The following is an 11,882-nucleotide window of genomic DNA, read 5'->3' as shown; positions in this document are numbered from 1 at the left end:
GGCTACATATTCAACGTATCAACATCATCAATATCTTTATTGCTATTATATTCCTTAATGCGGTTAACATAAATTAAAGTGATTCAATATACGTTAATAGAAATAGGTAAAAAACATTGGATCACCAATTTGTATTAATTACTATTTTAGTATACGTATTACACAACCCCTTCACCACCATTAAAGCTTGGTTCCCACTAGGACGCAACACAATGACGTAAGGGCAACACAAGTCATTTGATCAATCACAAACGCTGATGGATCTGTCGCTTGTCATTGGTCAACACGCTTGCGTCGCGCTTAAGTCGTTGCGCTGCGTCCTAGTGGGAACCAAGATTAAACAATTACTAATTAATGAACTGATATGGTTAATTATATTTACATGTATCATTTTATTTGAAAAAGCGTTGGATCAGAAATCTCGCTTGTGATTGGCCTACTCACTTGCAGCGATGCGCGCATGTTGTTGCGTTGCATCAAAGATCTGTTAAGATCTGTCTACACTATCAAAGTTTATGTGACAAAACATGTGATGAGGTGCCCATGATGATGTCATATCACTACCATATTTGGGAATATCACATATTTGGGCACATCACACTTTTTTGTCGAACTAGTTTGATAGTGTAGACAAAGCTGTATACGTTGCTTTTAAAATAAATAGAGTGATGGTAGGTAACATGAGTGGAATTTAGTTTGGTGGGCTACCGATCCCTGGGTCATGTTTTAATGATTTATTCTCATAATTCCAACCAACTCTCAAAGACTTAGTAAGTATCTTGTGTATGTTCGTCTAGCGTGAACATGGTTAGGACTTTTGCCTATTATTGGCAACTTGAAAATTAATAAAAAAAGATGCCATTTAAGCCATCTACGTTCACATAAAACTCGGTATGACCTCAGCTTTAAGCCTGTCCAGTAGCCCAAATCGGCAGCCGATTCACGTACGGCGTCATGCCTAGCGACAATAAACATTGAATATCGTGTCTGCTGATGGCAACAAAACAGAATACAACTCCTGTCAATTCCTAACCCTCTAAATAATCTCTCATTAAAGCCAATTTACACAAACGAGCGGTAGCGGTAAGCGGAAAACCGCGTAGCTTGTCTCACGTGGAATCTGTATCTATCCTGGTCGGAAATCGCCCGTCCGCTCCGCGCTTTGTGTAAATGGTTATAAGGAATAATATAGATTCTATATTTTTAATACCGTTACCGTTCGTCTGTTTAAATTGGCCTTTATTAGCATACTACAGTATCCCATATGTGGAGATTGCTATCAGAAGACGCGCAACTGCAGGATGTTTAAATAGTCGCTAGAACCGATCATATCGGGTAAAATCGGAATGTCCGAAAAAGACTATATGGAAAATGCTCAATAGCCTATTGAAATAACTCTTTTGCTTCTTCAGTTAAATCGCCCCCAGTCTCATCAGCGGTATCAAAGAATGATGACATCATCGACACTCTGCTACTAGTGGTGCGTTTCAGCGGCTGCTGCTTTGGCGGTGCTGGTGGTTTTTTTGGTCGTTCAGTATGTTGAATCTCTTTATGAATTTCTGTTAGATCTGCATGCAGTTCTGTGAATCCTTGTTTGTGTTCAGCCACTCTGTTTCTAATGACCTCCGCCTTAGACTTGATGTCTTTAGTGATTTCAAGTTTATCTCTAGTTAACAATGTCTGCTTCGTCGTTCCTTCCATTTCTTTATTCAGAAAATTCAGCATATTATTGCATTCGTATCTGTAATGATAATGTACCGTACAACACTGGTTATTTTAGAACAGTATAAGAATTAAGACAATGTCATAGGACGCCCTCTGTAGTTTCTGCCTTAACCTAATAGGAAAAAAAATAATGCGGCCGGTATACAGAATAAACCTTACTTAGTTAAACTAGTTACGATGTACAATATTCTAGTAAAATAGTTTTGTTTCACCCATTGAGTATGTCCACATATCATGTATAAACCTACATTTACAATTTCATGTATAACTTAGTGTTACATTTTTTATACATCTATCTTAGTGTTATTTAGAAGTATACAAATACCATTTATTCATCCTTTTAATATATTTGTACATAGTCAAGTCCTTTAAAGCTCTGTCTACACTCTCAAACTAGTTCGACAAATATGGTAGTAATATGCTTAAATATTGGTAGTGATATGACATCATCATTTCCATATAATGGGCACATCACAATTTTTTTGTCACATAAAGGTTTGATAGTGTGGACAGAGCTTTAAGCACAACGCTTATTTGATCTCCTTCCAAACGTTTTTTACTATCATGTATATTTATATTGTGCGGTTGTATTGTGTAGAGAGACAAATAAAACGAACCGGAATTTCCTTTACGAGGGCCTTCGTAAAAAAACTCACCTGAAAGCCATGATGTCACTCTTAATGCTTTGTATATCCCTTTTAGAAACACCGCCTCCAGTACTCGTTTCTTCAGCCGTAACTTCGTGCGTAAATCGTTCAACTAACTTCCCAACCACTTTCTATAAAAGCAACACAAAATCAATTCAGACGTATCTTTCGTTTTCGCTCTCGTTGGATAGGCCTATACGTATTATTTTAAGTATAAACTACAAAATTACCTGGTATTTTCGTTTGAAATAATTTTCGTCTTTTAAACCCTGAAATTAAACATTATCAACTATTATGACAGTTTTTCATTTTAAATTTACAGTCGACATCGAAAATACATACTAGAATTTTTTTTTAAAGAATACATCGTACGTAATTAATACAAATAAATGTTTAGAAATATTGAGTTTGAAGACATTGATAATTGTTGCCTGCCATCATATATCATACATATATAGTAAGTAAGGCCCTAAGCATAGTTGGATCAAGGCAATCTATACAACAGGAAACTGAGCTCGCCTTGACAAGATAGGAACTCGTAACAGTACTGTACTATGTGCATAGTCTGTTCAGGGAGTTGTTATTAGATAATTAATAACAACTCCCTGGTCTGTTAAGGGGCGTGTAACTGATCGTGTCGCAGCCACATATAAACCCTTTGATCTTCAGAGCTGCTCAGCATCCTGTTGTTAGATTGCCTTTGTTGGATCCAAAGCAAACTTCGGTAATGGTATTAAATGATGATTATGATTATGATTTTATTATTTTATTTCAACAGCCACTTTCACATAAATAGATAAATAATGATTTGCAAAATGAAATGTAACCTGTGTATCGTGTTCGTCGGTGTCTTCCTTCTTACAGATGTTCCAAACACACGGGATTAGATTGAATGGCGGAGGCAGTGAAACCGATGGATTCATAAATGTCATCCACGTAGCAGTTCTCGAAAACTTCCATTCAATATCTGCGTTTTCCTGTTTGATATACAGTGTATAAATTAATGTTGTGATATGTAACAATTTAAAAAAATATATATTAGTGCCGACTAGGTCGGTCACGTCTACCAAAAGAAAACAATCTTTCCTCCGTATGAGGCTATCAGTGCGTCCAACTATGCGTGTAATCACCTGATTCTACCTGTCATTAAGTATACCAAACTGACTATTGACAGTCACTTCCGTCTCGTCCTAATTAATTTGTGGCTTAAGCTCTGTCTACACTATCAAACTTGTGACAAAAAAAGATGCCCATATATGGACGATGTCATATCACTACCATATTTAAGCATTACTACTGTACCATAGGATATCACACTTTTTTTGCCAAACTAGTTTGATAGTGTAGACAGAGCATTAGAAACGTTATTTCTTAAACCTACCTCAACGGTACAATATGTACTACTCATCATAGCAATCAAAGCATTCAACAAGATAATGACAGCAGCAACAACGTAAATAGCAAAGAAGATTACAGAGACCAGTTCACTGAAGTGAAAATCACCATTTCCAATAAACGAAGAACCAAAGCCTATGTTTCCGAATAGTGCCCAGTAAAAAGTTTCCAACGATGCCCGTACACTTTAATAAATAAATAACAAATAATAATAATACAAATTACATTAATATTCTCTATTTCTAAAGATTGACAAAACATCTGAACAAATATTCCAGTTTGGTAAAGTTAGGCTACCGTCTTTTTTCTCTCCATAACAACCGAAACGTTGAGAGACAATCATGTCTTCATTTCCTTTTAGAAAACCTAAAGCTCTGTCTACGCTATCGAACTTTATGTGACAAAAAAAATGTGATGTGTCCATATATGGACATGATAATGTCATATCATTACCATATTTAAGCATATCACTACCATATTTGGGCACATTACACTTTTTTTGTCAAACTAGTTTGATAGTGTAGACAAAGCTTGAAACCTACATACATGGTGTACCACAAACCTAACTTTACTAGTGTTTATTCCACATCCATGCAAACCTTTAAAAAATGAATTATATAACATTGCAACTATCTGATTGCTGGCTCATGGAAATTAGTCTGTCTCTCAGAAAATTAATACATTTTTTGTAATGTTGTTTGTAATTTTGTGTAATTGAATTTCTCTTGATTTGTTTGGTCGAATGTTGAAGTTGTTCGTTTTGTGTATGCATAGCCTATACAGTACCTAAATATTACACATAAAAACATAATAGCACTAATAGCAAAATCTAGAAACAATAGCTTGGTTACCACTTGGACACAACGAAACTACGTAGCCAATTGAGTTGACCAATCACTAGCGACAGTTCGGATGAGCCATCGCGTTGTGATTGGACAAATTCGTTTGTAGGTGCGCAAGCGGGAACAAAGCTATCGGTACTTAAACCGGCTAGATCAAACTTACGAGCTGAATGGTCCACGATGACAATCCCCTGTCATGGCTCGAATACACTGATCGTACTCAATGGCTTGGAATGTGTTGTGCAACTGATTCATACCAATGGAGAAGGCAAGCCATACAACGAAAAATATTCCACCAAATACAGCAATATCTTTCACCATACCACTAAGGGATATTTGAAGCGGTCCCACAAATTCGTTAATAACAGCGATTGAGGAAAGACGTAAAAAGGCTAAAACTATAGCAAAGGAGTACATAGCTTCAATGACTAGAACTGGATTGTAAGAATCGAGACTCAACCGAGTGTCGGATTCTGCACATTTTTCAGGTGTAGTCTGCTCTGGAGTTTTGCAGGTCAATTTCCCCAAGAGGTCAGCGAGAAATACATCAAGATTTTCATCTAGATTAGCGTTGACGTCACCTTCCGTTTCATTAAGGGAAACCAAGATGTGATTTTTCAAACTTGGGATAGAGTTGGTCAGAAATTCCGATTCTTGCACCATTGCATCATCCAATGCACGTTTTTGCATTTGAATCGTTGAAGAAGACTCATCCAGATCCTAAATAAAGAGTAAAGTTAAAGTGATTACGTACACATTACATTTTGTACAGTAATTTATGATAATAAATTATTATGTTTGTCGAACTATGATGTCGGTAAATATAGCTTCTGTTCTTTTCAAGTACTAAATGACCATAAGCTATAGCTAAATTCATTTGTACTTTATTTACAATACGTCTGGTTGTTACAGTAGCATAACATACACTGGTCTCCCTCCAGTCCAGTATCCCGATTATTCTGTTAAATCATGCATAACGGAGTGTAACTAGCGCCATCACAGAACTTCCATTATAACATACTAGCACAATCTCACGAGTCAACTTTCTCTCTCTCCCCCACTCATAAATATTACTTACTAAAGATTACTAAACGTACCTGTAGGTAAACAACAAATCTCAGCATAAAAACCGAAAACAACAAAACCAAGAGCAAATAGTTGTAAATACTAGTCATCAAATCGCTACCAAAGAAGGTTTCGTAATCGTTTATCATTCGTTGTATTTCGGCCCAGGTTTTTCCTAGAAAAAGAAAATGATATTAAAAAATGAATCTGGAGTTGTATTGATATTGTTAGTTCCCGAAATGTAGCCTATAGTAGGTCTAAGCTTTGTCTACATTATCAAAAAAGTGTGATGTACCCAAATGTGGTAGTGATATGCCCAGATATGGTAGTGATATTTGATATGAAACAATAACGATATAAGTACAACGTTCTACCCGGAAGTTGTAACTTAACTCTCTGGTTCTACTCACCTAAAATCCAAATCGAAATTAAAATCTGAGTGGCTATGTAAGGTGCGCCCTCTCGAATATCACTCACTGTATCATACAGCAAAAGTGCAAGAAAGGCTATTTCAGATCCGATTGACATGAAGAATTTGACATACCTTCAAAAGCAAGTTATCGGTAATAACATACATTAACGTAAACACAAAATTAGTTGTTCATCGCCTAATATCTCAGACCCACCGACTCCCACCTCTTCCATGCCCACCGTACCCCAGAAAATAAGTAATAGGTAATAGGCCTACTATAGCCTACCACCGACCAAAGAATATATTAAGGTTTACTCACGGTACTTGTAAGAATCGAACGATATACTTTGACGGGTACACAAGAAACGCAATTGACAGAAACGGAAACCCAATCATTACCAATATTTGCGTCAACATCTGTATCATTGTTGACGCATCTCTCAACGGAATCAAGTGACGAAAATATTGATTGATGACTACTTTCTGGCAGTTTGGGTGAGCAACAAACTGATGAAGAAACGAAATCACGGTTACGTAATAACTATCATCTTGTAAAACAAAGTATAGGCCTACTGTTTTAAATCTTTTGCACCACTTAAAGATGTATTGTCTTCCTGACAAAAAATATTATATTTTTTCCCAGTTTTTTTCACCCATTTTATTTGGCCTAAAATGACTTCTATCTAAACAATAGCAACCGGTCCTATTTCGTTCACATAAAACGTAAACTTTGGACATCTTTCTTTTTGTTGCTTTATGAAGTTGTAAAAGGCTTCATTTTATGTACTTCCCCTCTAAAGACATTTTCTTTTATTTAAAGTAAGGAAAGTAAAAAGTAAATGGCTTCCGTTGTCACAAAACAAACATATTCTATACTTTTTATCTATATATTTTTTAAAATTATTACAAGAAGTGTAAATTTGTGTTCTTTAAACACGATAAACATATGGTTCATTTTACCATAGAAATGTACAAATACTTTACTTACATTTTTCTGCGAGCAATCTAATGCATAATCCACCATCGCCAGGTGCGAGATTTCTGGTTCAGTATTTTGTCCATCCGTAAACGTAAGAACCGTTAATATCTGAAATAATAAATTCAATTCCTTGTTATACATTCATGAACGTTTCTGCTGTATCGTGACTCCTCTTATAATTTGTGCAGGGAAAGTTTATCAAGAACATAATTTTATCAGTGTCAAGTTGTAGGCATACTCACTTTATCAGTGTCAAGTTGTAGGCCTACTCTCACCTTATCAGTGTTAAGTTGTAGGCCTACTAACTTTATCAGTGTTAAGTTGTAGGCCTATTCACTTTATCAGTGTCAAGTTGTAGGCTTTACTCACTTTATCAGTGTTAAGTTTTAGGCCTACTCACTTTATCAGTGTCAAGTTATAGCCCTACTCACTTTATCAGTGTCAAGTTGTAGGCCTACTCACTTTATCAGTGTTAAGTTTTAGACTTACTCACGTGATCAGTGTCAAGTTGTGGGCCTATACTCACCTCTTCTGTATCACGAGTTTGATCCAATAACTTCCCTGCATATGCTTCCACTTGATGTGCTAGATCATTAAATTCATCTCTGAATTCTTCAAGTTTTTCACTGAGACCTCTCAGCTCGTTAGTAAGATCAAACGCTGCCTGTATAGGGTTAATGCTACTACCTGTGATGTAAGCATCACTTGCCAGAGCCTGGTATACAATCAACATTTCCTTTGAACGTTCCAATGTTTCCGGTGGAGCGGTGAAATGTTCTAAATCCTTTTTAGGATCTGGAATTCGAACTCCGTATTCAAGAAGGATCTATATAATATGTAATAATATAACGGCATTGGTTAATATTTAGCGGTAGATCCAACAGTATGTAAAGCAGCGCATACCATTTTTACCAAACTCTAGTAGTAGTAGGCCGATAAATGATTTTAAAAAAACATAGAAACCCGTCCTTACTTACCTTCTGAAACCTGTGCGGCCTCTGGATGAGTCTGTAATCCGCATTGTAACACAGCGAGCAGATTTGTTATGTTGAATAGTGCAGATATATTTATTGAAAGCATAACCAGAGATAACAATACAATTGTAAGCTTATTTCAAAATTAACGGTTAGCAGATTTCTAATAGTGTATTAGGCCTAAATGATATAGTTAGTACCGAATGCCAGTTGGCCTATAACAAATCATTACTGATAAGTTTGTTTTATAGTACAGTACCTTTACAACTGTGAAGTTATTTCTTAATGCTGCCTGGATGATAGGAGTTGATATTTTTGGAAATTCGTCAGTTGAACACCGACAGTCGATAATTTCTTGACGATTCTATAAATGTAACGAACAAATTTAGGCCTAATACAAATATATATTCATCAAACCACAAACAAAATAATAGTATGTACAAAGGTTTAAGAAAATAATGAAATGGGGTCTCAGTAAACCAGGAGGTTTGTATTATAGAGACCCTAGATTACTTTGACAAAATAATTTAAACATTGGTTTACAAAATAATAGTTGAATACACTCAAATATAAAAGATGATTGGCATACTTCGCTTCACTGACAATGAAATCCAAACGCAATTTTACAACACAAAAACACTTGAAATCTTGATTGCCTTTTTTTGGAGAAAATATGCTTAAAAAGATAATATTATTACTAAGAAAATGATTACTGCTTACTCACTTTTTGAGGTAAAGTAATGGCGTATGAACATATCATCTTGACGACCTCTACTGCGTTGTTTTCAACGGCATAGAGAAGAGCATCGCCTATTTTGACGCGAAACCGCAGAAGAACTTTGACAATAACTAAAAGACAATAACAGTATTCAGTATTATTGAATACATGTACAGTTATTGACCATAAAACATGCATATAAGAGCCTCCAATTAAATGAGAGTTAAATTTGCGCTCAACAATATCGTTTATTTTTGGTTTATATTGACATACAGAACAAAAGCTTGACCAAATGTGGTTAGAAAACTTTCGGTAAAAGTTGTAAAAAGCACTCATAAAAATAACAAAAACACTTTACATTGAAACACTTTACATTGTAGGCATGTTAATGTTTTACCTAAAACTAGTCTTTTAATACTTAATAATACTTAATAATACTACTTTGAATTTTAGTTTTCAAACTCGGAGTTTACTAGTGTACACTTCTACGAACAGTTTGCCTAAGTTTGTAAACTGATGGTCTAGACTATAGCAAACTTCGGAAAACTTTTCTTTTGACAAACTTGCAGTTTGAGAAAACAAATGTTTGCCAGTGTAGGATTTAGATAGAGGGACACATGTATTTGACTGTTTTACTTACTATCAAATCCCTCATTTATTGCAATAACATAAGCATTATGCCCATTGGCGTCCAATGCGTTCACGTCTAGTCCAATATCATTGGCAGTGTTCAGCATCGTCTCCATATCTGCTATACTCCCATTGCCAATAAATTCAAAATATCTATCCTGAACTGACATCTTTATCTGAAATAATAAACAATAACGTAATGTAGTGACTTTGCGTGGTCACTACGCGCGTTTTCGTGCACAAATGATGACACAAGTGTTTAATTCAATACTTTATTATCGAGCTGTATAAAAATGTGCGTTAAGATGTGCCTATCGCTACTTCGAACATTGTGGAAAGAGAGGTTGGGTGAAGCATGACCAGTTTACTGCTGTTTTATATTTTTCAAATTATCTGTTTTGTCATCATTTGTAAATAACAAAAATGGTCGTGAATCAGCATATTTGTCCTTATACTTTTTACATTGATTTTGTAGTAAGAGTGTTGTTTGTAGCGAGATTAGACAAATGGCGATTGGTCATGCGTGGAGTGGAGTCAGTTGGTCATACCTTCGATTGTACAATAAATACAATTTACTGTGATCTATTTGACCGTGAAATGCGAATACGATTTGTAATAATACAAAGTCAAAAAATAGAAAGATATATAAAAGATTTTATACTAAATATAAATAACTCAAGTGCGGTAAACTAACACATGTTGATACAATGATAGCAATCAGTTCGCTTATGTCGTGACTTTCTTTAAAGTACTGGACTAAGACAATATCCCATACTTAACACACCATATTGATCTAAACATATCCAGTTGTGTGTGTATGTCGTTTACCACGCTAGTAGTAGACCTATAATTGATTCGACTTATTTCGCACACAAAGACAGAAACAATTGAAAACCTCTATCAAGGGAGGCTACAGTTCTTAAAGTTTATGGATAGGACGACGCGATCGGAAATCAATGGTATTTCCAATAGGATCAGCCGATTTATTTCCGAAGTATCATATTTGGTAATACAACATCACACGTACGTGTTTCACATGTATCTAGTAGTATCCTAACCTTACATGATACAGGCACAACATGTGATATAAATGAGATGCTGTATTACCAAATATTCCTATGATACATCGAAAATAGATAGAAATCGGGTGATAGGATGGCCTGTAATAGCCAAATATGCCAATGTTCGAATCTTATAACTGTTTTGCCTGAGACGAGTGGAAGTAGATGTTAACAAAATGTTATAACTAGCGTACCATCTTTCAATTCACACATTAACCGTTTCTATAGCATGTGACATGATAATTGTGTAGGGCGTGTATAAAGCTAAACATATCTAGGATATACATTAGCTATATCTTTGAGCCTACATACCGACAGTAAGCCACTGGTAGTGATTATGGCTAGACGAGAATAATGTACATGTATAATGTATAATAAGCATGTATGATTAAAAATTATGTATAAAATAACTACTTACATAAGTAACTTACTTTTATTCTATTTTATTCCACTTCTAAGTAAATAATATAGAGAGACGTTTGTGCTTTGACATCACGGTTCCTATTAAACGTGACAGTTTTCCGTGAACAATTCGCTTTTGAATTCTATTATTTCATGAATTTTTCGACCGTAAAATAAATCTCTGGTTTATTTTTTTGCAATATAACAATGACCTTCCTTTCTTGTTGAAGCAGAACGAAAATGATTATGAGAATATATTGTGGTATGTGGAAAAGATATCATTTTGTGTACTGAGTCTATTTTGTATTATAATCAAAAGAGTGCCAATTGTGTTAGTTAAAAGGGCTGAAAATGGTATACAATGGTATACAGTAGGAATATAGATACTATTTTCAAGCTCGCAACCAAATCAGCAACTCTTCCGTGCAAAACAAGATTGTATTATACAAAGTACAGAGTAACAAGCTAGTATAAATAAACCTTTATTATTCATGAAAATACAGCATCGACATTTAATAGTTTTTCATTTAGTTTTTATTATGGTCGTGTGTGAATGATAAGAACAAGTTAGAAACTAAAAAAACAAAAACATAACTTAAACATGAACTATATAAAATAAATAATTTTAAATATTAAAATAAACTCAAACTTAGGCTAATTCAAATTGGTCAGACATTTGTCCTACTCTGACGTAATTTGTATACATGGACATGATGATGTCATATCACTACCATATTTAAGCATATCACTACCATATTTGGGCACATGACAGTTTTTTTTGTCAAACTGGTTTGATAATGTAGACAGAGCTTTAGCTGATTCTGCTAAGGTTTATAATAATCACGATTATTAATAATTTCAATTTAATCACACACAATTATGAATATGATAATAATAATAATAATAATAAAGGAATGCCTATCCTCCTGTATACACGATTAGCGGACATCGGAACACAGATGTTCAATTCAATTCAATTCAAAATTCTTTAATCATCCCACACGGGGCAATTCAAATAAAAAGGTCTGGATT

General features: G+C 34.8%; 1 protein-coding gene across 1 annotated transcript; it reads right to left on the bottom strand.

Annotated features, from left to right (window-relative positions):
* Window positions 1-18: 18 nt before the first annotated feature.
* On the bottom strand, window positions 19-11,011 carry LOC144844231 (short transient receptor potential channel 4-like). Its single transcript, XM_078701023.1, has 15 exons — window positions 10,880-11,011; window positions 9,398-9,563; window positions 8,764-8,888; window positions 8,299-8,403; window positions 7,592-7,891; window positions 7,075-7,173; window positions 6,406-6,593; window positions 6,085-6,218; window positions 5,707-5,849; window positions 4,773-5,329; window positions 3,754-3,952; window positions 3,200-3,349; window positions 2,603-2,641; window positions 2,382-2,503; window positions 19-1,741 (listed from the first exon to the last, which is right to left on the bottom strand). The coding sequence occupies exons 2-15, from the start codon at window positions 9,555-9,557 to the stop codon at window positions 1,384-1,386; spliced, it is 2,679 nt and encodes an 892-aa protein (XP_078557149.1). The 5' UTR covers window positions 9,558-9,563; window positions 10,880-11,011; the 3' UTR covers window positions 19-1,383.
* Window positions 11,012-11,882: the final 871 nt, after the last annotated feature.

The sequence above is a fragment of the Antedon bifida genome, chromosome 6 (assembly GCF_963402885.1).
Source record: "Antedon bifida chromosome 6, ecAntBifi1.1, whole genome shotgun sequence".
Taxonomy (NCBI): domain Eukaryota; kingdom Metazoa; phylum Echinodermata; class Crinoidea; order Comatulida; family Antedonidae; genus Antedon; species Antedon bifida.
This window is presented reverse-complemented; position numbering and strand designations above follow the sequence as displayed.